Source organism: Poecile atricapillus, chromosome W (assembly GCF_030490865.1).
Source record: "Poecile atricapillus isolate bPoeAtr1 chromosome W, bPoeAtr1.hap1, whole genome shotgun sequence".
Taxonomy (NCBI): domain Eukaryota; kingdom Metazoa; phylum Chordata; class Aves; order Passeriformes; family Paridae; genus Poecile; species Poecile atricapillus.
In genome coordinates this window covers 104,190,776-104,216,164 of record NC_081288.1, presented here as the reverse complement: position 1 = coordinate 104,216,164, position 25,389 = coordinate 104,190,776, and the positions used below count along the sequence as shown (strand labels likewise).

The following is a 25,389-nucleotide window of genomic DNA, read 5'->3' as shown; positions in this document are numbered from 1 at the left end:
CAGTATGTAGTTTTAAGGATAATTGTGATGTATGCAGATGTATGAAGAACTTTAAAGATATGTACATAGCCATCAACTATATTTAGATAAGGAAAATTAAATTATGCCATGTAATAGATTTTTTCCCGTTTGTACCTAAAACCATTTGGATGCAAAGCTTTATTACTAAGGATTCCTTTAAAGCTACAAATAGGGTAAATAGGATTGCCAGGCAATCACATAACACTCTGGCATTTGGTGTAAATAGTACGGAAAACATCCATGTGCTGCACAGGTACTCAATTTATTAGGTGTATTTCAATTTCACTAATCTTGTCACAGTACAGATTAAGCTCATGAAATGCTTTTTCTCCTTAAATCTAAGACCTTCTTAGCTTAACTTGGATTTAAGTGTTTACTCTCAGGATTTAGTAATAAATCAAAAATAACTGACATTATAGCTCAGCACAGACAGAGCATTCCTTCTCACCACCAAACCCATCTCCTGTCTCCTGCTTTCCTATTAGAACCCCAAAAAAGGAATCCATCTTCTTGCGAGATTTCAGTATCTACTGTTCCATTTCAGAGTTCTCTCAAAAGTGAGAGATGCTCCTCAAAATTTTATTCTCTCTCCCAGTCAGACATCAGCATACATTCCATTGATCAAGTAATCCAGCCTGGTATAATGCCTCTTCTGAAGAGATTCGTGTACTTTCTTCCCTGTGAGCACAATAACTAGCAACAAGAATATCACCCCAAAAAACAAAGCTGCTACAAGGCTGCTTTTTTCCCCCAGCTGAAAGACACCTTTCCCTCTCAGAACACCTTCTGACAAGGAGCTTTCTGAGTCAGATGGGCCATAACCCTGAAGGTCATTTTGGGAAGATGCAGGGGAATCACTGGACAGAACGAAACCTGGAAAAGAGAGGAGGGTTACATGCCTGGTATCACTGGAAGAGACAACCGTTGGCTCAGGTGCCATGGCTGGAATCCTTAGCCCTGTTGGGGCAGTAGCAGATCTGGAATTCATGGTCACCTGCTTGGTTGCAGAAGTAGAAGCAGAATTTACAGTTTTGGAAAGAAGAACATGAGTAACAGTGATGCTGGTGGCAGGGACACCAGGTTTAGCTGCAGTGGCTGCAGCAGGCAGAGAGGCAGCTGCAGTGGAGTGGGTTGTGTTTGGCTTAGCAGCACCAGGTTGCAGAGAGGCTGTGTGAGGCTCCAGCTGGGCAGTACTTGTTGGCAGTGGAGTAAGAGAAGCACTTGTGGTTTCAGGAGTGCCTGACTGAGCAGCGGTGGGGAATGAAGCAGTGGGGTTTCCAACTGGAATAGAAGAAGGTGTGTTTGGTGGCAGAGTAATTATTTTCTGCCTTGAGATGGGGTCTAAGCTCTCGGACTGTTTTTCTGTTTGAGATTCAGGAAAAACTGTATCAAGTTCCATGTTGTCCAAATGCTTGCCTATGTGGTTCAAGTGTTCAGATGCCTGATGAAACACAGATTTCTGCAAGCTGGCAGTGTGATTCCGATGGATCTCCTGACTGTGAGGAATGAAGGTTCCAGCATCTGAAGGCAAAGAATACTCATTTGAAGAAAAGTTCTCAGCTTTGATGGATTTATCCTCTGGGGCATGGATGTCTGGAAACAGAAATACTGGTATTTAATTATTAAATCTCATTTTGACTAATGTAGGCAAACTCTATTACAATACTGTATACAAATTATTTGTGTCTCTTAGGAACATTTATGTAAGGGGATTCTATGAGATAATGACTAATGAAACTTCCTTCTTTAAAATATGCACAGTGGCATTTAAATTCTATGTCATAAAAAGCTGTCAGCTTCAAGCCTAGTCACATAACAGTGTTCTGTACAGAAATACCATACAAATAATATGTATATTACAAATAATAATCCTAAAAACTACCTGATTTTACAGTATTTCTTCTACAGTATTTACCTGACTTACAGGTATTATAGAGAATATTTGGCTAAGCATGAGCTCTTGAAAAGATGCTCTAATTGTCAATTTCTACTATATATGTAATTTTATAATCATATTTATAAAAATATAGAAATATATATAATATATTCATGATAACCATTCAGCTGCTGCACAGAACATTTAAAAGGGAACATGCTCTCAAGTAGTTCTGACTCTCACTCATCTCTTTTTAATATTGAAACAAAAAGGTTTGTTAACTGCACTGGAATTGAAATAAATAATTAAAGAAGTCTCTTTCCCCTTTAGCTTGGTTTTCAGTGTAACCACATAGAGATTCTCATATGAAAAAACGAAGCTTGAAACATTTGTTGCTACTGACACTGATCAGGTGCTACCTTTGAAAACTTACCAGGAACAGTAGACAAGCTAGCATAATCTTCCCACAATTCAATGCTCACAGAAGATCAAATCTCCAAAATGAAAGTGTTAAATGCAATCAAGTTGTTCACTCAGCATTGCAGTACATGTCAAACAAAAGCACAAGCATGATTGCATTTCTTGTTTTCTTAATTGAAACCCCGATGTTCTTTTAGGGGAGAAAGAGCTGGAGGAAAGCATAATAATAGTAATCATTTTACAGAAATGCAGTTCATTTGTTGCACATTGCTTTTGTATGATTCCTGTGTGATTGTGCTTGCACAGAAATACTTGGTAACATTACATGAGTAATCTTTCTGTATATTATACTGTTGCTCCTTGCTTAGTTCCTCTTGGTAAAGTTCTCTTTTTCAGCAAAAGTTTTGTCTCTCAAGCAGCCATACAGAAACCACCTTGGCAGGACAGTCTAATTATCAGTTTCTTATCTGAGCTGTTCAAACAGGTCTAGTGCAAGTCAGTGTCAATCAACAAGTAGGCCTTGCTGTTAAAAATACCACAGCACAGGCCAGAGAGCAAGAAATTCCTGAGCCATAAAGCTCTGAGTTTAGAAAGTTTGCTTCTGCAGTTCAGGTTCTCTAACTGAAAGCTGGAAATAATGATTATTTATTATTTTTGACAATTATTCATCAGTGTAGCATGGGTCCTTTAAATACATAGCTGGCTATAAGGGCATGGTATTTCCATCAGTTTCTGTGATACTTTTCAGCATTATGTACAGGAAATATTCCTTCTTGACTATATCTATATGGAAGCAGCTTCTTTTTGTTTTAAGCAAGGACAAATTATGAGGATTTCTGAATCTAATGTGAAGGAATATTATAAGGGTTGGGACATTATTCCAAGCAGGAATCTGGGCCCACAAAGGAGCTTACCACACACCTGCCTATCCATCCTCCACAACAAAAAAGAACAATATTTTCAAACCATAATGCTTGGCTTAGAACACTTTGCTAAAAATATGACCCCCAAACAGTTCCTGATCACTACTGAAAGTTCATAGGTGGAAAAGTTACCTAGTGTAGGGAGTGATGGCTCTCACTGTGATTTACCTGTAGTTATCCTGTAGCTCACAAGACCTGTTGCCGGTTTCATTGGACAAGCCTCCGTGCTAGGACAGTAAAACAAGTAGCAGTTTGGATGTGTACTTGTTCTTGCAGCATAAAAAATAATCAAATTACACTTCTTGTCTCCTGCAAAACAAAGTAAATGCCTGTTTCAGCAATAAGAACTTTTATAGCAGTATGGTAATGAGATCTAGTTCGTTAACTTTTGCTCATATGAGTAAGAGGAAAACTACTAACACATAACATTCCTACAGGAAAAACAGCCAAGGACTGCAGAAGAATGGCCCAGGGCCAAAATATGAAAGGTCACACCTTCCTTTTCCTGTACAAATAAAGCTGGGGAAATTATGAGTCTAATCTCTCATCCTCCCCTCACCCATACCACACTGGCACCACTTTATTACAACAATTTCTCACTTACAAATCCTGATAAATCTGAAAACCTCCTTGATATACTCACAGGGAAGAAAATTATTTAGACATTTTTCCTTATTACATCTCAGGAATTGCTTGGCTAGTTGATGCTTTGGGGGGTCACCTTCACCACTGTCATTTCTACTTGCTGCTCTACCTCCTCCTGCTCCAAGAGCTTGATTCAAACCTGCTGTCTCAGAGGAGGGTGAGCATTCTCATTCATGGCTAAAATTAAATACAGTGCAAATTGTCAGCTACTTTTAGTGCATCTAGTAAATACAGTTTACGCACCTTCGGGGTTTAGGATTTGGGAGGTTTTAATACCTAAAACTAACGCTGTTTCTGTGATACAGCTATTTTCCTGAACCCTATGGGGTCCTGCGTTAAGATCTAATGTCTACTGGCAAAAGGAGGTAGCAGCCTTAAGGTGCTTAGTTCAAGGTGGAACTAAGCGTGGCCTGAATGAGAGGGTAAATTCCGTGCTGAATACGGAGAACACCAGCAGCTGACCACCCTGCGAGCCCAAACTCCAGAATTATTCTCCCAGGCAGTGGCGGAGAAGGAGGCCGAGGTTACCTGCGAGCCGGTGCCCCGAGCAGCAGGCGCGGACACACGCACCCGCGCTGGGGACGCGCAGCGGCTCCGCGCCCCGGACGCCGCGGGGCAGGGACAAGTCTATATCGATGATGGAATTCTCCATCTTCTCCGCGGAGCACTCCTGGCTCAGCGCCGGCCCGGCCATCACGCAGGTGATCATCAGGAGGCGAACCGGCCAGCGGCTGCCCCCGCGGGACATGGTGACCCGGACCGGTCCCCACGGGGCTCCTCCGGCACGGCCGGGCCACGGCAGCGGCAGCCGGAGGAGCCGCGCCGAGGGGTCTCTGCTGCTCCTGGGGCGGGCACGCGTTCCTGGGGTGCCTTCGGGCTACCCCCGCCTGCAGCGCGGCGTCGAGAAGGCAGCGGCGGAGCCTGAGCGGCCGCGGGACGGCGGCTCGGGGGAACCGCAGCTGGCCCGGCACGTCCGGGAGGAGGGGCCGTAGGAGGCGGACCCGGGATGCCTGCTGCTCTCCTCCTCCTCCTGGGCTTCCTGGTTACCTGCCTACTTGCTCTCCTCCTGCTTGCACTCCTCTTCCAGGCTTCGTGCTTGCTAACTTACTTACCTACCTACCTATCTATCTATCTACCTACCTGCCTGCCCTCCTCCTCCTGCCTGCCCTCCTCCTCTCTTCCTTCCTTCTCACTGCCCGCCATTCTCCTGTCCCCTTCCTGCCTTTTCTCCTGCCTGCCCTCCTTCTCCTTTGCTGCCCCCTTCCTGCTCCCTTCCTCCTGCCTGCCCTTTTTCTGCCTTCCTCCCGCCCTCCTCCTTCTGCCTGCCCAGCGGGGCTGCGAGGGTATTCCCACTCCTCCAACCTCTCGCCGGCCCTAAGGGCTCTTCCTGAGCATCAGACACAAAGGTAAAACTACCTAGTGAAGCTCTTGGTGGTCAGGCTGATATGGTTTTACCCACAGTCAGACTTTTCCTCCATCTGAGATCTGCTTTTGGAGGCTGTAATGAAAGCAAATAATAAGCATATCCAGGACTAAACACACATATTTCCAAGTGTGTGTTAAAGTCTCCTTGCTACCTGAGTAATCCTGTTCAAATCACAGGCAAGCAGAAGATGTTTGTGGAATGGGAGCTATACAGAAAAGCCTATCTACTGAGACCCCAATTGGTGTCTTGGCCATTTTTCCCTCAGCTGGCTCAGTGCAATTGCTTGCTTAAGGAATGTTTTTGCTTGGCAATTTTTCATTTCCTCTTTTGAATTTTTTTTTCCTTACTATTGTGGAGTAGTGTTTAGAAGTAAAAGTAGACCAAAGGAATGCAAAGAATAAAAGGATTATAAGATAGATTCCTTCTTTTTCAGGAAAGAGACCTTTTATTTAGTTCCCTGTAAATAAAATCCATTTTCTTTTGAGAGATGTGCATTACCTGAAGAGATCCCAAAGGGCAGGTTAGTTTATATATTGTAATGGTTAGATGCCAAGGCATGTGCAGCTGTCTTGCTGTTCATGCCCAGTCAGTCCCCTTTGTCAATCCTGCTGGGTGTTGGCTTTTATTTGGACATGAGTGTTGGAAGAGACTGAGCCCACGATCTCATTTTGCATCACATGGCCATCTTGGGACAATTAATGATGTTTATTTGTGATTCTCACAGTCTTGGTAGGATGGTTTCTTCTAAAATTTTCAGCTGCACTTGTTTAAGAAAATGTTCCTTTCTAGCCCAGGTTCTCTCTTTTGGTAAACTGGTGACATTATTTTCACTGTTAAAAGAAAAGGTCCTAAGAGAATGTGAAAGTTAAGGTGTTGCCTACTAACTGCATCACATAGTGAGTGAACAGGGGGAAATAATGCTAAAAGTAAGCAGAGATATTATCCTAAGATATTAGATGTGTATTAGACAAAGTTGCAGCTGCCACCTGCCTTTGATAATGTAGAGGTGGTGGAAGAAGCCAAGCAGAAAGAAGCTGAAAAATAAGGCTAAAGGTCTGGCTGGAGTGGTCAGGACTGGACGGTGGGGAAACTGTTTTTTCACCTGAACTGTTGGGACAGTGAATGTGAGAATATGCACAGAGACTGCTGTGGTCAGACAGGCATAGACAACCATGGGAAAATGACCAGAAGCAAACTGTTCAGGCTGCTGAAATGTAGGGAAGCCAAGGTCCATCAAAAGCTATGCAGAAACCACATCCACTGGGCTAGGAGAGAGCTAGCCTTGTCCAGCAGCTGCTGTGTTCCCTTACCACTACAATGGGAAGAAAGGGAGGTTGAGAGAGGGAGAAGGTGGGATACCATTAGGTCTTAGCCATGGTGCTAGGTCACTAAAGGTGTTTTCTGTAGAGCATCTCTCTGCTTTGGAGCCAGTGCCCTACATGGTGAAATGCTCAGGCACAGATAAGATGAACCTCTATTGGAACCTGTTCTTATAGGTTACAAAAGTACATAATGCAGCATACAGCCTACAGCTAGCAGCAGGTTCTGTTGGATTGGTGTGGTGGGCCAGGAGCAGCAGGTTCTGTTGGATTGGTGTGGTGGGCCAGGAGCAGCAGGTTCTGTTGGATTGGTGTGGTGGGCCAGGCCAGGTCTGTTGATCTGACCTGGGGAGCCACGACTTTCCCGGAGAGAGTAGTTCTGCAAGAGACAGCCTTCGGGGACCTCTGGCAATCCCTGGCCACTGGGTAACCTCAGCAAGGGGCAGCCTGTGGCTGCAAGTAATTTCAGCTCAGTGATTTCAGCTCAGTGATTCCAACTCTGCTTTCAAGGTTATCCTGGGCTGACTCAGAGATAGAGAGACAGGAGCATCATGTGATGATTCCACAGAGACAGCCTTTATTGTCCAGCAGCTCTGTGAAGGGTAGCCAGGGATGGCAGCTCCCTGCTGAACTGGGCAGAAGCTGGGGTTTTTATGAGGGAAGGCCAGGGTTGTACTGGGGGGAAAGCCAATGGGTTACAAAGGACCAGCATCATCACCGAGCATGGTGGGATAGCTCACCATGACAAGAGAGGATGGTCCCATCTAAGGGGTATCTCTCCAGGAGAGGGTTGAGATAAGCTTAACACAGCTCCCTCAGGGCACATTTGTCCAAGGGAAAGCCTTGGCAGGCTGACCTGCCTCCACAGATTTGGCTTGCCTTCCCATAGCCTGGATCTTAGTAACAGTGCTGAGGTACAGTTCTCACAAAATAAGAGCATCATTTTTGTGTGAGGTTAAATCTTAGTGGCAATTGGCAAAGACAGCCAAGAGATACGGTGCCAAATTCAGTGCAGAGCTTTGGATGAGGTTGGGCTTTGTGCATGAGCAGAGAACAGGCTTGTTCAGAAACCAGCATGGACAAGCGCTGTTCTTATTTATGGACAACTGCATGATGTCTTTGCTGATTTGACTGTCAAATGGCACATGTGTATGTAAGGGCTGCTGGTGATGGGTGTTGCCCACACTACTGTACTCTGTGCCCAGCACTTTGGGGTTTGGCAGGTTTTTAGTACCTTTAATTAAAAAAAAATCACAGAATTGTTAGGGTTGGAAGGGATCTCTGGAGATCCTCTAGTCCTGCCCCACTGCCAATGCAGGTCATCCTGAGTAGGTGGCACAGCAATCCACATTCCAGGTAGGTTTGGAATTTCTCCGGAGGGGAAGACTCCACAATCTCCCTAGGCAGCTGTTACAGTGCTCTGCCATCCTCAATGGGAAGTTCTTCTTCATGTTGAAATAAAACTGTTGCCGCCCATATTGCTTGGTTTTATTAAGTTCAGAGGTAGTTTACCCCAGTTGCTCCCCGGTCATAAAGAATGGTTTGTCCCCAGGTGCCCATCATGGTAAACCCTTCCCATTTTTCCAGATTGTTCCCCATCCATCACCCTAATCCTGCCCCTAAGCCCTGTCAGTCTATGTGAACCCCCACCTTTTGTTCCAGTTCTTTCCCTGCCTATCATCCCTTCCTCGACGCCCTATTGATTGTACAGTTGCTTTCCCCCCCCCCGGGTCCCTACCATTGGTCCTGCATATTGTAATCCCCACCCTTAACCCCTCCGTTGCTGTTGTCCCATTGGTCACCATACGAGCCGCCCACGGTCCTTAAAACCTGGCGCATGGGGGTGCCCAGGGTCTCGGCTCAGACCTCTCCCCTGTGGTCCCAGCTCTGCACCTGTTGGAATAAACTTGTTCCTGGGAAATCGGAGGAGTTTGAGCACTCTTTCTCCCTTCGTCACAACCTGTGTCGCCCTGTAAGCCTCAACGCCAGAGCGCAGAGGAGCTCTGGAGGTTCCAGGTTGAGCCTCGCAGTGCTAGCCTGGTTCCCCACTCCTGCCGCTGACATCGGCCACAGCTAGCCGAGGCAAAAGAGGCCGATTCGGGCAGCGACAGATGACGCTCAACGCGGGGCCTCTCGTGAGACGTGGAGACCCCCGGAGAAGTCGGTGAATCTACGCACTTGTGTGGATTTTACAAAAGACTGTGAGCGGCAGCTACCCCGGTAGAGCAAACTCATTTTTGTCGAGTGCTGCTCCTGGGGATCGAGGTGGCAACCGTCGACGTGCCGACGATCGCCTCGGGGTTTGTGGACGTCTCCTGCAGCACCGGTCTGGAATTGGGTGAGTAGCCCCACGTGGGGGACGAGGGGGTGTGCAAGTGTGTGCAGCTCCCCCTGCTGTGTGTTGGTGTGCAGCTCCCCCTGCTGTGTGTTGAGAATCCCTCGGGGAGGGAGTGTGGGGTAGCCCAGTTCAGACCCGTACTTTGTTACGTGTGCCTTTAGCTGCAGGGGGTGGTGGGAATTGCTGTGCTGGGGTTAAAAAGATGGGCGCACGTCTGTCAGCACAGCAAAAAAGAGTTTTCTACCAAGTTGTGACTACCCTTGAAGGAGAGAGTAGACGGTTTTCTCGTGGGAGGGTAAAACAGTTTGTGAGATGGCTGTTCCTGCATTTCCCCAACTTCACCCCAAACAGAGCAAACACCGTAGAGTTTTGGAATGAAGTCGGAATAAAGTTAACAGAGTTAGTAAATGAAGGAGATACATCGGCTGACAAATTTGTAACATTGTTTATCTTAATTCAGTCTGCCGTAATAAAAGAAAAAAATTTGCAGGAGCAGCTGCCACAGACTGCCCCGGTTTCCCCAGTTTCCCCATCCCCGTGTTCCTCTCCCCCTGATCCCGAGTTGAGGGAGACCTGCGGAGCGACCTGCAGGGCAAATTGTCCTGTTCAGGGTTCCCCCAAGGGTAACAGGACCCCTGGCCCCCCACGTCTCTCCCAGAACCCCTGCCCTGGTAGCCCTGGCCAAGTTACCAGAGCACTTTTCGATTCCCCCGTCTCCCCAGTTACAAACCCTCAGCTAAACATTTCCCAAGTTGCAAGTCCCCAGTTTTCACCCTCAGACCCCCGTGCCTCAGTTTCCCCCAGTTTCCAGTGTTCCCCTGTGTTCCCCTACCCCTCTTCTAACCCTCAAGAGGGCTCCCGGAGGGCACAAAATGGCGGGGACCACATGGCTGGGACCTTCCCTTGTGCCTCTTCTCCCCATAATCCCTTTCAGACCCCCAGGAACAACCCTTTCCTCCCTAGCTCCACCCCTTCTCCCTACCCTAACTCCACCCAGTTCCCCTCGAAAACCTCCTCCTCCTCAGGGGCGGGCCCCTCTGAAGTCATGCACCTAAACCCCGCCTTTTCTGATTGCCGCTCCTCCCCCTTGCCCTCCTCCTCAGTCGGTCCTCCAGTCCCGCCCCCTCCGGCTCCTGGTTCCCACGCCCTTTCTTCCGGTTCCCACGGTCCCACACCCGGTTCCCATGCTTTGGGAGCTAGAGGTGGTAAGCCTGGAAGCCAGAACCCGGAACAGGTAGAAATCCCCCTTGCCGCACCGGTGACTTCTAGTGGAAGGGGGGGGCGGTCCCGGGAATGGGAAGCCCTCTCCTTCCAGACTAAGAGAGAGCTGTGCAAGGCACAGAAGGAGTTTGGGAGAGGTAGTGAATATTTTAAAGGTCTATTAAAAGCTACCTTTTCTGCGAACGAAATGGTGCCCAGTGATCTGAAGGAGCTGTTTTCCTGCCTCCTTTCCACAGCTGACTTCAGGTTGTGGAAACAGGGGTGGAAGAGATCATTAGAGACCATCCTTCCAAGCCTCTTGCACAGTATTGATAGATGTATAGATGGAGTCCCTCTGACTTTAGATCACTTGTGCGGTGAGGGAAATTGGGACAAGCCAGAGGAGCAGGCCAGGGTATTACCCCGGCCTGTCCTGATTAAAATCATGGAGGCCGCAGAAAAGGTTTTCAATACATTACCTGAGGAGGGACCCCAGATAAATTTAATGAGTATTTTCCAGCTCCCTAATGAACCTTTTAATAAGTTTATCAATAGATTGCAAGCCCAGGCAGAGAAGCAAGTAGAAGAGGCAAATCTACAAGAACAGCTTGTATTAGAAGTGGCAAAAGCCAATGCCAATGACATTTGTAAACAGATAATTTTCAGTTTGCCTCTCTACCCAACCCCGACACTAGACATCCTCATCGAAGCCTGCTCCAGAAAGGTGCCGATGATGGGGATGTCCAGAGCCATCCCACCGCAACAGTTGAGACGAGCGCCTACGGCAGCAGTGATGCAGTTTCCACCATCACCAGCGCGTCAACCACTGTGTTTCCGCTGCAGGCAACCTGGACATCTAGCTAGGGACTGCCCGGCAGAGCATCCTAGCCAAGGGAGCAGTGCGGGGGCGAGGGCAAACAATACAATAATAAAAAAAAAACTAGGGGAGCTGCGCGAGCCTGCCCCGCGCGAAGCGATAAATGGGGCAGGTCTTGCGGGGGAGGGGGGCTTTTTACATCAGGCTTGGACACCCAACCGGACGCGACATCTAACCACCACCAAGGACATCCTCTTTCAAACCCAGCACTGGACAGTAGTTGCTGTGGATCCACTGGAGGGAGGCAAGAAAAACACTGGATGTGACTGTAAGTACATCGCCATCGGGGACACTAAACACACACCCCCAGAGATTGAGATCTCCCCGATCACCTTCCCAGAGGGTCCGGAAGATCTCCTCCTCTTAGCGCGCTGCATTCACCCACCATATTTTCTCCCAAAGGGGCAAATCATAGCCCAATATATTCCTGTCCCGGAGGGAGTCCCAGTGGACGACCACGCACCAGGCGTCTACTGGACAGAAATAGTGGGTGAGGACAAACCCATCATCGATTGCAGCATCAAGCAGGGTGCGGAATCTGTCCATCTGAAGGGTCTGCTTGATACGGGGGCAGATGTGACGATCATCCCCCAGAGGAGATGGCCGTCACATTGGGAGCTGCAACCTGTGGCAGGGAAAATTCAGGGTATAGGGGGTACTCAATTAGCGCAAGTATCAAGGAGCGTAGTGCAAATTATGGGGCCGGATGGGCAATTAGCAAATTTACGCCCATTCATTGCGGATTTCCAGGTTCCCTTGTGGGGGAGAGACCTTATGTCACAATGGGGGGTAAAGATTGAAATCCCGAAAACCCCTCGGGATTTTTAATAGCGGCCACTGTGGAGCGCCCCTTCCAAAAACTTGATTGGACCACTGATGAAGCAATCTGGATTGATCAGTGGCCGCTTCGAAAAGACAAATTAAGAGCGCTCAACGAGCTCGTGGAGGAGCAATTATTAAAAGGTAATATTGTAGAGACTACCAGCCCTTGGAACTCCCCGGTATTTGTTATCCGGAAGCCGGGGAAAGACAAGTGGCGGCTCCTTCACGACCTTCGTGCCATCAATAAAATCATTGTTGACATGGGACCCCTCCAACCAGGGATGCCTACTCCAACGATGCTCCCCCGAAATTGGAATCTGGCCGTAATTGATATAAAAGACTGCTTCTTTCAAATTCCCTTGCACCCTGATGACGCCCCACGGTTTGCCTTCTCGGTGCCCACCCTCAACCGAGAAGCCCCAATGAGGAGATTCCACTGGCGGGTGTTGCCACAAGGCATGAAGAATTTACCCACCATCTGCCAGTGGTATGTCTCCTCATTGCTGTCTCCCGTGCGCAAAGAGATGGGGGAGGTCATCATCCATCACTATATGGATGATGTCCTAGTGTGCGCCCCCCATGACGATCTACTCACCCGATCACTTGACCGAGTGGTTAAGGCTTTAACATCTGCAGGCTTTCAACTCCAGGAGGATAAAGTTCAACGGATGCCACCCTGGAAGTATCTGGGTCTGCGGATTGCTGAGAGGACCGTTGTGCCTCAAAAATTGGCAATAAACAGCAATCCGAAAACCTTGTCAGACCTTCACTCGCTGTGTGGGACCTTAAACTGGGTCAGGCCTTGGCTGGGCCTTTCCACTGAAGACCTAGCCCCCCTCTTCACACTTTTGAAGGGGGAGAAAGAGCTGAGTTCTCCCAGGACCCTGACCCCAGAAGCGAGGAAAGCCCTGGAGAAAGTAGAAGAGGCCCTTGTTGAAAGACAGGCGCATCGGTACGAACCGACCCTGCCTTTTGAGTTTATTGTGCTCGGGAGAATGCCACACCTCAGTGGGCTGATTTTTCAGTGGGACCAGGGCTCAAAGGATCCCCTCTTAATCATAGAGTGGGTTTTCTTGAGTCATCAAAGGTCCAAAAGTGTCACCCGGCCACAGGAGCTGATGGCTCAGCTCATCGGGAGAGCTCGGGCCAGGCTTCGGGAGATGGCTGGGTGCGACTTTGCATGCATTCGGGTACCAGTCAGCTTGTCTCGGGACAAAGAGTCCCCAAATAAGCTGACAAAAGAGATGTTTAATCAGTTACTTCGGGAAAATGAGACACTCCAGATTGCTTTAGATAGTTTTGAGGGCCAGGTCTCTGTTCATGCCCCTGCCCACAAATTTTTCAATTCCAAATTCGAACCAATTCCAAAAGAAGTACGGAGCAGGAAGCCCCTCAAAGCCCTGACTGTGTTCACTGACGCATCCGGGGCATCTCACAAGTCTGTGGTGACTTGGAGAAATCCTGAGACTCAGCAGTGGGAAGCAGATGTTCAATATGTGGAGGGATCTCCACAGGTTGCTGAGTTGGATGCAGTCGTCAGGGCCTTTGAGAGGTTCTCTGAACCTTTCAATTTAGTCACTGATTCGGCCTATGTTGCAGGGGTGGTTGCCAGAGCAGAACACGCTGCCCTGAAGGAGGTCTCTAACCCAAAATTGTTCGAGTTGCTTTCTAAATTAATATATACTGTTTCCCACAGGAAGCAACCATTCTTCGTGATGCATGTGAGGTCGCACACAGATCTCCCCGGCCCAGTAGCCGAGGGAAACCAGATGGCTGATTCCCTCGCTGCCCCTGTTTCCATGGCTCAGCTCCCCGATCGGTTCCAACAAGCTAAGCTGAGCCACCAAATGTTCCATCAGAATGTGCCTGGCCTGGTCCGCCAATTCCACCTGCGGCGGGATCAGGCCAGAGCCATTGTGGCCACATGCCCCCATTGCCAGACCACTGTCATGCCCTCTCTAGGGGCGGGGGTGAACCCTCGAGGCCTGGGGAGCTGTGAGGTGTGGCAGATGGATATAACTCACATTCCCGAATTTGGCGGGCTGAAGTTCGTACATGTATCCATAGACACTTTCTCAGGGGCAGTCTTTGCTTCTGCCCACACAGGAGAGAAAGCCGAGCAGGTCTGCAAACACCTCTTGCAGGCTTTCTCTGTGCTGGGGGTCCCCAAAGAGCTAAAGACAGATAATGGCCCAGCATACATTTCCAGGAAACTGGAAGAATTCCTGCAGAGTTGGGGAGTGACACATAAGAGAGGCATCCCACACTCCCCCACCGGCCAAGCGATTGTAGAGCGAGCCCACCAGTCGCTCAAACGCGTCCTAAAACGTCAATGGGATTCAATGAAAGGTTGCGCCCCTCAGGATAGGCTATCAAAGGCGCTGTTTACTATCAATTTTCTGAACTGTACTGATACTAATCCCAATCCTCCAGTGGCACTGCACTTTAACTCCACCAGCAACTACGAGCTCCAACATCGCCCTCCAGTGCTGGTCCGAGACCCAGAGACCCAAAAGATCATGGGTCCATTCGATCTGGTGACCTGGGGGCGAGGTTACGCTTGCGTCTCCTCGCCCCAGGGACTAAGGTGGATCCCACAAAAGTGGGTGAAACCTTATGTCCCAAAACATCCTACCAGGCCACCAGATGAGCAAGAGGATGTCGCTGCGTCCGTGCAGGCCGCCCCAGTAACCCCCGAGGACGACGAGGAGGAGGAATGTCTCGAACCCCTTTTCTCTATTGATTTTTTGCTCTCCCTTTATGTTAACTGAAGTATTTGTTTTCCTTTAATTTTAGAGAGCCATCAGAAGGATGACCACCCCGAACGTCGCACTAGCCACCGTGCTCCTACAGGATGGGGTGTCTCCGGATGGCTCTCTTCTGTTATAAGAACCATATTATAGATTGTTTTTGTGAATTTTATTAGGTACATTCGCGGTATTGCGGAAGTGGTTAATTCAATTTATCCTTTCTTTGTTATTCCCCCCACGGCAAGTTAACTATGTTGATGTAAACCCTCTTTCCCCTCCTCCTCCTCTTCCCTCTCCCACTCCTGAATGGTTTGCTGTACCCTCTGCTCCCCTAGACCCCACGCCTTCCTCTGTTTCTTAAAAGGAAAGGGGGAGATGTTGCCGCCCATATTGCTTGGTTTTATTAAGTTCAGAGGTAGTTTACCCCAGTTGCTCCCCGGTCATAAAGAATGGTTTGTCCCCAGGTGCCCATCATGGTAAACCCTTCCCATTTTTCCAGATTGTTCCCCATCCATCACCCTAATCCTGCCCCTAAGCCCTGTCAGTCTATGTGAACCCCCACCTTTTGTTCCAGTTCTTTCCCTGCCTATCATCCCTTCCTCGACGCCCTATTGATTGTACAGTTGCTTTCCCCCCCCCCGGGTCCCTACCATTGGTCCTGCATATTGTAATCCCCACCCTTAACCCCTCCGTTGCTGTTGTCCCATTGGTCACCATACGAGCCGCCCACGGTCCTTAAAACCTGGCGCATGGGGGTGCCCAGGGTCTCGGCTCAGACCTCTCCCCTGTGGTCCCAGCTCTGCACCTGTTGGAATAAACTTGTTCCTGGGAAATCGGAGGAGTTTGAGCACTCTTTCTCCCTTCGTCACAACCTGTGTCGCCCTGTAAGCCTCAACGCCAGAGCGCAGAGGAGCTCTGGAGGTTCCAGGTTGAGCCTCGCAGTGCTAGCCTGGTTCCCCACTCCTGCCGCTGACATCGGCCACAGCTAGCCGAGGCAAAAGAGGCCGATTCGGGCAGCGACATAAAACTTCTTGTGTGTCTGTTTATGGACTTTTAGATTTGGGTTCTTTTTCCCTTTGAACTGAAGATTGATGAGAGGGAGGCGGTTTTTTCTCTCGTTCGGTCTCAGTTGTTTATTTTTTCTTATCAGCATTACAAGGTACAAGGAGCTATGTGCACTATGATAGAAAAGGGGTAAAATGGCTAACAAAGATCTTCTTCAAGGTCTTTTATATGTCCATTTACCCAATTAACAGATGCCAACTAAGCTATTTTTCTTAGTGACCCAATGACCCAACACCTGTGTGCTGCACTGCGGCATTTTTTACCCAATCACTTATTACTACCCAAAAACCCCTAGGAGGAGAAGATGAAGAAGAAAGAAGAAGGACAAGAGACAACACCCTAAATCCTCCATCTTGTCTCCTGTTTTCTAAACTACTTTTTCACCCAGTGATTTAAGAAACTTTCTAATCTACACATTTACACATTTCCTATCTAACTTTAACATTTGTTTTCATGTATCACCATGAAAACATGCACATGAATTTCATATTATATGAAATTCAGTGTTTCTTTGAATCCTGGAACTAAATATTAAAAGCAAGGGCACACAGTCTGTATCTCAGACTCCAACATCTGCCCCTCTCTTTTTAAAAAAAAATTAAAAAAAAAATCAACCTAAATCTTTTCTTGGATTACTTTTCAAGAAAGGTTATTTTTCCTTCACTTCTGTTTTAACAAATGAGGCTTTACAATATTAATTTTCCCACTTTTTCACTTGAAACCCAAAGTCCATTGTTCTTGCATGTGGGATCCAAGCCGTTCTGCTGTCAACTGTGGTCTCGATACAGTTCACATCAGCATGCTCGCTCTTCTGCTCTCTGGGCTGTCTGCTTGTCTCTGCAGCTGATGAGTTTCCAGGTTCTTCTCTAGGAAGTTACTTCTGCTTTAAACCTGTGAATACACAAACATAGACTTTCCTCCAAATTATTAATTGAAATGAATTTTTTAATCTTGTTTCTGAACCTTTGACTAGACGCAAAGAATTCTCTCTTAACTTTGCTTGAGTACTGTTAGAACAATACCTGATAATTGATGGAACTGGCTTCGTAAAAGACTTGTCTAAAAAGGACTGTTCAAGAATTATTTGCAATAGATGTAAGATCTTTACGCTTTTTCCAAAAATTTAAGATATATAAGGTTTTTATACTTCCGAGGCATAGCCTTGGTTCCCCCCTTTTTCTTTATATAATTAAGTAAGGTATTTGTTTTTTTGTTATGACAATGAAAAACCATCAAATTAAAACACTTGCACATGTATACACATAGGAAATAACACTTTTACAGAAATCAAAACTTATTAAGAAGATGCATAATTAATATTATGCGATATTAAACTTATCTAAATAATCTATAGTATGAATTGCTAAATGTACTAAATATATACTCTCATCCCAGAGTCTGCCACAGCTGATAAATCAGTGGAAGATTGGAAAATCATGTCCGGATAACAATTTTCCAAGCTCACTGTAAAATCCAGCTGCTATATTAATTCACTAATTGCCAAGTCAAATTGACTTGAATATTGTTTTGATGCAGAAAACTTCTGGGTTTATTGGTAAATTCTCCATCCAGGTAAAGTCAAGGCTTGGCCAGAGCCTTAGACCTCATCTGGAAAGATGTCTCTTAAGTCATTTTTAAAGCAAGGGGTTTAAAAATAACAGCTATAAGATGCTTAAAACACAGCAAACTTTTAAAAGGCATTTGTATAAAACAATGATCAGATGTCCTAGGCAATCGACCAATCAAACCATTCAGTAGTCAATTCAATCTGAAGTTTTTTTCATAACCCTTGACTTTCAACCATGACACATCTTCTTAGAATTTTGGAAACTAAAATAATAAAGATACATTGGATTAGGCAAATGCAAATCTTTTTAAACAAAGAAAAGAGTAAAAACCAAGACAAAAAAACTCTGTATAGAGCAGCTGCATAACTTATTTACCAAGATGCATCTGTAGTTAGAAGATAAAAAAACTTAAATGACACGTGTCTAAAAGGTAATTACACAAAGATATATTAAAATATGTATAAAGCTGCCTGTAAATACAATGACACTTTATACATAATGCTCATCATAGAAATCTATAAATTTACATTATAGAATGAATATGTCATCAGTGAGTGTCTGAGGAAATCAGGATAATAAATTGAAAATATTTGTAATTATCTTCATCTCTATAGGAAAATAACTGTGCAGTTTAAACAAATGTCTTCAATAAGACATGAAGCAATTTAAATTTAAACCTGTTAGAAATTAATTATGATAAAAGGAAGTAATAAAACTTAAAATCGAAAAGTACTAAAGTTATAACTTAAGTAAAAAACACTCAAACATAGTGAAATTTAACTTTGATTAATCTTATTAACACAATCTATATTAGATGAAAACACAACTTAATCTTACTCTGTTATTATAAAAAAAAAGGCAATTAAAAGTTTGGTATACACTTCTTTGAACATAATATAACAGGAATATTGATTCACTATAGAAATTATAGGGATGCAACAAATTTATCACCATTCTATGCTATCTGGTTTTGAGAATAACTCATAATAACTGCACATGTTATTAAAAATACCATTCGTAACAAGAATTTGCTTGGTATATGCTTAAATTTGTTAGGATTTTTAGAATGCAGTTTTACTAGAGAAAAAATACAACACTACAGATTTGATAATTTGCAATTCAGCTTTTGCAGTACTTTTCAGAAACATTAACTTTTTTAACTAAAATCTAAATTGGTATATATGCTGTTATACAGGTTTGGTTTTGGTTTTTTTGTTTGTTTGTTTTGTTTTTTTTTTTGTTTTTTATAACAAAAGGACTCACATTAAAATTTCTTTATTAAAACTGTAAAAAAAAATACCAAGCAAATGGGTAATATATGGTTAATACAATTTTGAGATTACTGAAAACTGTATTGAACTAAATCTACAATACACTTATTCAAATGAAAGGTTAAAAATGAAAGAAACCTGTCATTAAATCCTTTTTCTGTAGGATTAATCATATGATTTTTCAACTTAATTTTAAAGAAATGCATCTTGCAGAAATTAACTGTAATTTCAGTAATACTGCTTGATCACTCTATATCATACAATATCACATTATCAGTAGATATATAAAGAAGATAACATTTTCAAAGCTTTCATGTATTGAGAATACTAAAACTGAAGAAAAATCTTTTAAATTTCTTGGGATGCATAAATATCATGCTTTTCTACGTTATTCTGTAAAAACAAAATCAACAGATATCATTAGAAATACAACATCCATATGCATTCTATTATGCAACATTTTTAAACTTTTTGATCCATTTTTGAAGGCACTTTAATAAGGGCTTCTTTCTGAAGCTTGTGACTGCTCTAATTTGCAGATCAGCCAGCAATGCATCTTACAATGCTTTTGATTTTTGCTTTTCGGCTATTTTTCTGAAACCATTCCAGAGATGCTGGAGTTTGTATTGATATGTCCCGTAACCCTGTGTCCATGTCTGTGGGAGGATTTGTAGATTGACAGAACTGTGCATTACCACGGCTATGCTCAAAAGACTCTTGGCTTTGTGTGGTGTCCAGTAAATCTATCTGCGGTGGTGAAGTTGTTGTTTTTTCAGGCTGTTGTTGCTCTGCCGCAGCTTTATTGTAAAGCGAATTCAATTTTAAAAGTGCCGCCGCAGCGCTCGGTGCAGGCCGAGCCTCGGTTCCTCCACCCGCCTGTGCCCCGGCTCCGGGCTGGGCACGCAGGGACGGGACCACGCCTCCCTGTGACGTCACGGGCGCCCCTGATGAGGGCTGGCCTGGGGGCGGTGCCGCAGGCGGGGTCTGGAGCTGCTGCTGTGGTTGCGTCACTGCTGACGTCACGTTGACTGACAGCTGTGGCTCCAAGCCCACCCCTGGCAGGCGGGGCGCAAGGGCCGCCGAGCCCGTGGAGGTCCCGGACTGCTCTGGGTCGGGCTGAACCCCCCCGTACCCTCCCAGGGGGGACAGGGCTGTCCCCTCCACCCCCCTAGGGCCGGAAAGGGACTCGGCTGCTGGCACACAGGCGGCCAAGGAAGTTTCCCCTCCCTCTTCTGCCGGCACCAGCATACCGGCTGCTGGAACAGCTCCAAGAGAACCCAGACACTCTTGCGAAAGCTCTAAGACCCCTTTTTGCAAATTCTGCCCGCATTTTTGAATCGCCTCCTCGTCTCTGTATAGTTGTTTCTCTGGGCTTTCAACAGGCTTAGACATTCCTGAGGTAGATTTCAGGAAGTCTAATACAGACTTTACAGCGTGCGGTAATAAGCATTCCGCATCTGGCTGAAACAAACCCTTCTGTTTTTCTGGACCCATAGTGTCCTTTGCCTGAGTTTCAAACTCCCATTTACAGGCGATGACTTCATAAGTCACTGCAGAAGCTGTTAGAAGTTCAGCTGCTACCTCGTCTCTAAGAGTGGTTCTTTCATATACTGTTACGTTTATCTTCTCCCACAGGCTTGGGGTAAAAATATTCTCTGAATTCACATTAGGGAATTCTACTCGTACCCAGGATAGAAGGCTTTTAAACTCATCCGTGGATACAGAGAGCGGGTGCTCCTTTACCATAGCTTCCAAGGTAGCCAAAACCTCCCCCTCAGGTTTGGACATGTTTCTCATATTTTTGCTCCCTTTTGACGGCTTACCTGACCTCAGGGTCAGCTTTCTCTCAGCTCCTCTATCCGTGATCCGTTCCACAGCTCACAGACGTCTGGCTTGGCTTGTCCGCTCTCACCAGCACCGGGATTACTGAGATCTTCTTTTTCCCCTTTCCAGGGAGTTTTCCAGCTTTCTGCTGTCTTCTCTTCTTCTCTCTTTTTTTTTCTTTTTTTTACTGGAGCCTTCAGTTCAAAGAGCCCCAAGTTTGGGAGCCATTTGTCTGTTTAGGGGACTTTTAGATTTGGGTTCTTTTTCTCTTTGAACTGAAGATTGATGAGAGGGAGGCGATTTTTTCTCTCGTTCGGTCTCAGTTGTTTATTTTTTCTTATCAGCATTACAAGGTACAAGGAGCTATGTGCACTATGATAGAAAAGGGGTAAAATGGCTAACAAAGATCTTCTTCAAGGTCTTTTATATGTCCATTTACCCAATTAACAGATGCCAACTAAGCTATTTTTCTTAGTGACCCAATGACCCAACACCTGTGTGCTGCACTGTGACATTTTCTACCCAATCACTTACTACTACCCAAAAACCCCTAGGAGAAGAACATGAAGAAGGAAGAAGAAGGACAAGAGACAACACCCTAAATCCTCCATCTTGTCTCCTGTTCTCTAAACTACTTTTTCACCCAGTGATTTAAGAAACTTTCTAATCTACACATTTACACATTTCCTATCTAACTTTAACATTTGTTTTCATGTATCACCATGAAAACATGCACATGAATTTCATATTATATGAAATTCAGTGTTTCTTTGAATCTTGGAACTAAATATTAAAAGCAAGGGCACACAGTCTGTATCTCAGACTCCAACACTTGTGTTTTAGTTTATGGCCATTACTTCTTGTCCTGTCACTGGGCACCACTGAAAAGAGTCTGGTTCCTCCTCTTGGCACCCCCTTTAAGATACTTATCTACATTAAAGAGATCCTCTCTCAGTTGTCTCTTCTCCAGATTAAACAGGCCCAGCCCCTGCAGTCTTTTTGTAGCAGGGCATCTCAGCCCACACAAGAGCTTATTCATTATTTGTCAACTGGTCAGACAACTCAAACAGGACAAGCTGTCTTGTAATGGGTCATTTTGGGGCCATGGGGTTAACACAGGTCTGGCATCTCCCAAATGCCAATAAATGTCTCACTGTCCAACTGAGATCTGGAAATATATGCTGGATTTCTGACTGATAGACACCTCAATTTACAACTATAAAAGCTACACCAAACTTCTACAAAGCAAAATCTTCTACACATTTCCCTGGAAATGTGTGGAGTTTCTCCCCTGAGCAAGGACACTGCTTTGCAGTTACTCTCCTGGAGGCTGAGTGAAGGAATCTGTGGATGTTATTGACCCTTCAGTGGGAAGTTACATTTGATTCCATTTCTTTTGCTACTGTTAATAGTAGAGGTACCTTGATATCGTGAACTGTTTAATGTTATGCTGTAATCTACCTCTAGTTGTTTTTAGTTTTACACTGTGTAATAAGTAATTTTGATTAAGATATTTTGTCTATTACTTGTCTAAGAAGTAATTAATTTTTATAAATATTATAATGATATGACTAATGATCTGCCATCACTAGAACTTGCAGGCCAGAGTGAGTCCTTACATTTAAACTGTTGCCAAAATCTGAGCTAAAGCAGAGCTTATCTGGAGCTCTATCCCACCCCTCCCATGGCACTCTTCTTGTAAGAAAAATGCTCCAGACCCACATCATCCTTGTGGCCTCCACTAGACCCTCTCCTCACCAAAAACTGGGAAATGAGCTCTCTCACCCAGTTTGTTAGGTTAGAAAGCTGACATTTACTTTATTCAGCACAGAGGTACATGGGTATTGCCTCACCAAACATGTTAATCTGTTATCAAAACTTTTGACTATTTATAAATTTTAATAAAAACAAATTAATTAGTATTCATTGGTTACCAGTTATGTAGTTCTCATATTAATTAGTATTCTATATCTTCTATAGATTAATGATTTGCTTGCTTTTTTCATGTTAATTAGTTCACAGTTCACATGCTCAGTTTGTTTCTCCCTTTCGGTCAAGGAGTTTCTTGGGTTGGTGGCCTGTGGATCAGTGGTTGGAGATGCCCCTCACCAGAATTACATTTTCCCAATTGGAGCTGATTTCAGCACAATTACTGAGCATCCCTGGCCAGGCCAGGGAGGGAATTGTCCTGCTCTGCTCTAGGCTGGGACAGAATATTGACACCTCGAATATCGTGTGAAGTTTTGGGTGTCACAATGTAAAAAAGACATTAAACTATTAAAAGAATGCTCAAAGGAGGGCATGAAGATGCTGAAGGGCCTTGAGGGGAAGCTGTGTGAGGAGCAGCTGGGGACACTTGGTCTGTTCAGCTGGAGACATGTCTGGGGGGAGACATGGCAGTCACAGCTTCTCCTGAGGGGAAGAGGAGCACTGAGGCACTGAGCTCTGCTCTCTGGGACCAGGGACAGGCCCCGAGGGAACGGCTGGAGCTGTGTCAGGGGAGGGTCAGACTGGACATCAGGGAAAGGTTCTTCCCTCAGAGGGTGTCGGGCACCGAACAGGCTCCCAGGAATGGTCATGGCCCCAAGGCTGCCAGAGCTCCAGGAGCGTTTGGACAGCGCTCTCAGGGATGCACAGGGTGGGATTGTTGGTGTGCAGGGCCAGGAGTTGGACTGGATGATCCCTGTAGGTCCCTCCCGACTCAGGATATTCGGGCTATTCGGGATATTCAGGATATTAGGCTCCTTTTTAAAGAAATAGAACTTGTCCGGTAACACCGAGGAGCGCAGAAAGGGACACAGCACTAGATATTGGCCTCACTAGGGCCGAGCAGCGGAAGAGGAGCACCTTCCCATGCCACACACATCAGCGCTGCTCTACTGCGTCCCGAGGCCCGGTACCGGCTCCTGCAGGGGCCAGCAGAGGTACCCCGGCCCCGCAGCCCCAGCGCCCCGCGGCCCCGAGCGGAGCCCCGCCCGCCGGGCGGAGCCGCCGTGACCCGGCGCAGCCGGAACCCCGTGGGCGGCGGCGGCGGGGGACGGAGGCACCGCCATGGGCGCGGAGCAGAGTGCCGAGGCCGAGAGCCGCCCGGGCGAACCCAGTGCCGCAGGTCGGTGCCTGGCAGGGAGCGAGCGCGCAGGACTGTGCCCCGGGGAGCGGGGCTGTGCTGGCACAGCGGCTGTGGAGAAGGGCACGGCTGTTTCCTTGGGACGGACAGCGGCTGTGGGGAAGGCAAGGGCTGTGGAGGAGGGAAGGGCTGTTTCTCGGGGAGGCAGCGGAGGCGCGGCCCGGCCCTTCCTCCGGCGGCGCGGGGGCAACCGCCTGGGCCGGGGGAGCAAAGCCGGGGATGCGGAGCGCCCTGGGCATGGGTGCGGAGCTGGGGGAGCAGGAGCGAGTCAGTGGTGCAGGTGTTCCGGAATCAGCTGCTCCCCAGTGGGGAGACGGAAAGGAGCTTAGAGCCCTTCAGTGATCTCGGCAATGTGCTATAAAAAGCATACTTGTGCAATATTCGATAGAGCAATATTCGCAAAGGGTTGTATTCTGGTGGAATCTGCTTAAAAATTTGATTGTTCCCTCTCCCTCCCATATCCAGCATCTCCGTTGCCAGCCAAGCAACGAGCAAAAATGGACGACATTGTGGTCGTAGCCCCAGGAACACAATCCTCAAGGAATGTCAGCAATGATCCAGATGTCATAAAACTGCAGGAGATTCCAACTTTCCAGCCCCTTTTGAAAGGTGATTGTTTTTCCTCTGCTTTTAAATGCCTTCTTTTTTTGTACCTAATGGAGTTTGTGTATCCTGAGGTTTCTGCCGAAGTTTGTATCTCTGTCCCTATTTTTCACTTCCCCTCTTGTTTTAAACCTTACTCTCTTTTGTTATGCCATAATTAATCCCAGCCTTCTAAACAGTGGGTGAACTGGTTTAGACGTGTGCTGGTAATGTTCTTTGCAATGGAACTATCTACTGTGAAGACAGAGCAGCTCTAAGCATACCAGCTTGTCCTGTACCACTGTTTGATGAGAGATGCTGTGTTATATTGTAATATTTATGGATGACAGTCTCCTGTTTTGCTCTAGTCTTTTAAACACAGTTGTGTGTTACTCTGATTCATAGCTACCTGTGTATCCATTCAGCTGCTAGAAGCCAAGGTACCTTGTGTGAGTTTCTGGCACAGAGCAGATTTTATTCTTGTTTTTAGCAGTAGGGTAGATGGGCTAAGATTTTTCTTTTATTCTTTTTTCTCCCACTCTTTTTTTTTTTTTCTTTCATCCCTTGCACTCATTCTTTGTTTCTTCTGTTCTGTGCAAAGAGAAGTGAAGATTTCAAAGTTGTCAAGCCTGCAGTTTAACAAAAACTGTGTGTTTTGTCGCCTAGCTTCTAGCTATCTCTTTTGGAGGAGATTGCAGAGTGGTCTTAGTATCTGAAAAAGCATGACTAGAGGTAGCATCACATTACCACTTTTTTGGACAGAAACTATTTACTTTTTGTTTGTGTATGCCTGCTGTATGAGGGTCCTGGAACATGACAAGAACTTGTAGACATTATGATAGCCTATTGGGCCAAACATTTAAAACTTTATTGGGCATTTTATTTTATGAGTAGGTTCTGGATGTCCATGGCACTGACTGCTGTTTCCTGCAGAAGGGCCGGAGAGATAGGGAGGTCATGAGAAAAAGCACAACATGATTTGCTTGTAAAGCAAATGCTTTGTCCTGCTTCATGTGTAAGGCAGAACCAGGGTCATGCTTGTGACAGCTTGAAATGTGAATGCTGGAATCCAAATCCCTAAAAGAAATGAGGAAGTTTTAATATGAAAGAAAAAATTTAGAAGATGCTACAACACCTGGAACCAAAGTTGTGTATGTGTAAGAGTGTGATGACAAAGACTTTCAGTTCCACCCAGCCTAAAACTCATGAGCAAACCTTGGTTGCACAAGCCCTGTGAAAGGAAGTCCTGGGAAGCAAGACTGGTGATCACTTCTAGAGGTGGTGTTCCTGTGAGGTTGTTAGAGTCTCAAGGGTCCAGGGCTTGAGGTGGGAAGC

At 46.1% G+C, this 25,389-nt stretch overlaps 2 protein-coding genes across 5 annotated transcripts in view; one reads left to right on the top strand and one right to left on the bottom strand.

The window, feature by feature from the left end:
* Positions 1-421: 421 nt before the first annotated feature.
* On the bottom strand, positions 422-4,891 carry LOC131592149 (MANSC domain-containing protein 1-like). 2 transcript variants are annotated; one of them, XM_058863461.1, is made up of 4 exons: positions 4,414-4,890; positions 3,409-3,549; positions 1,016-1,614; positions 646-894 (listed from the first exon to the last, which is right to left on the bottom strand). In XM_058863461.1, exons 1-4 carry the CDS (start codon positions 4,631-4,633, stop codon positions 796-798), a joined length of 1,059 nt encoding a protein of 352 aa, XP_058719444.1. In that variant the 5' UTR covers positions 4,634-4,890; the 3' UTR covers positions 646-795. The 2 variants fall into 2 exon arrangements, with proteins under 2 accessions (XP_058719443.1, XP_058719444.1); XM_058863460.1 differs by having other exon boundaries at positions 422-1,614; positions 4,414-4,891.
* Positions 4,892-5,064: 173 nt separating this feature from the next.
* The window catches only part of LOC131592151 (BLOC-1-related complex subunit 5), a 93,752-nt gene continuing 73,427 nt past the window's right edge, over positions 5,065-25,389 (top strand). The window contains exons 1-2 of one of the 3 annotated variants that reach the window (XM_058863465.1): positions 5,065-5,291; positions 23,938-24,081. In XM_058863465.1, the coding sequence (XP_058719448.1) occupies positions 23,970-24,081 (112 nt within the window). In that variant the 5' untranslated portion in view covers positions 5,065-5,291; positions 23,938-23,969. The other 2 variants (XM_058863463.1, XM_058863466.1) reach the window with 2 other exon arrangements.

What these genes read in the sequence shown, in the direction of transcription:
- LOC131592149 (XM_058863460.1), bottom strand. Translation starts at nt 4,633, where the DNA reads ATGTCCCGCGGGGGCAGCCGCTGGCCGGTTCGCCTCCTGATGATCACC. An exon ending in CTCGGGGCACCGGCTCGCAG is followed by an intron (nt 3,550 to 4,413) that starts GTAACCTCGGCC and finishes TTTGTTTTGCAG; the next exon opens with GAGACAAGAAGTGTAATTTG. An exon ending in GAGCTACAGGATAACTACAG is followed by an intron (nt 1,615 to 3,408) that starts GTAAATCACAGT and finishes TTCTGTTTCCAG; the next exon opens with ACATCCATGCCCCAGAGGAT.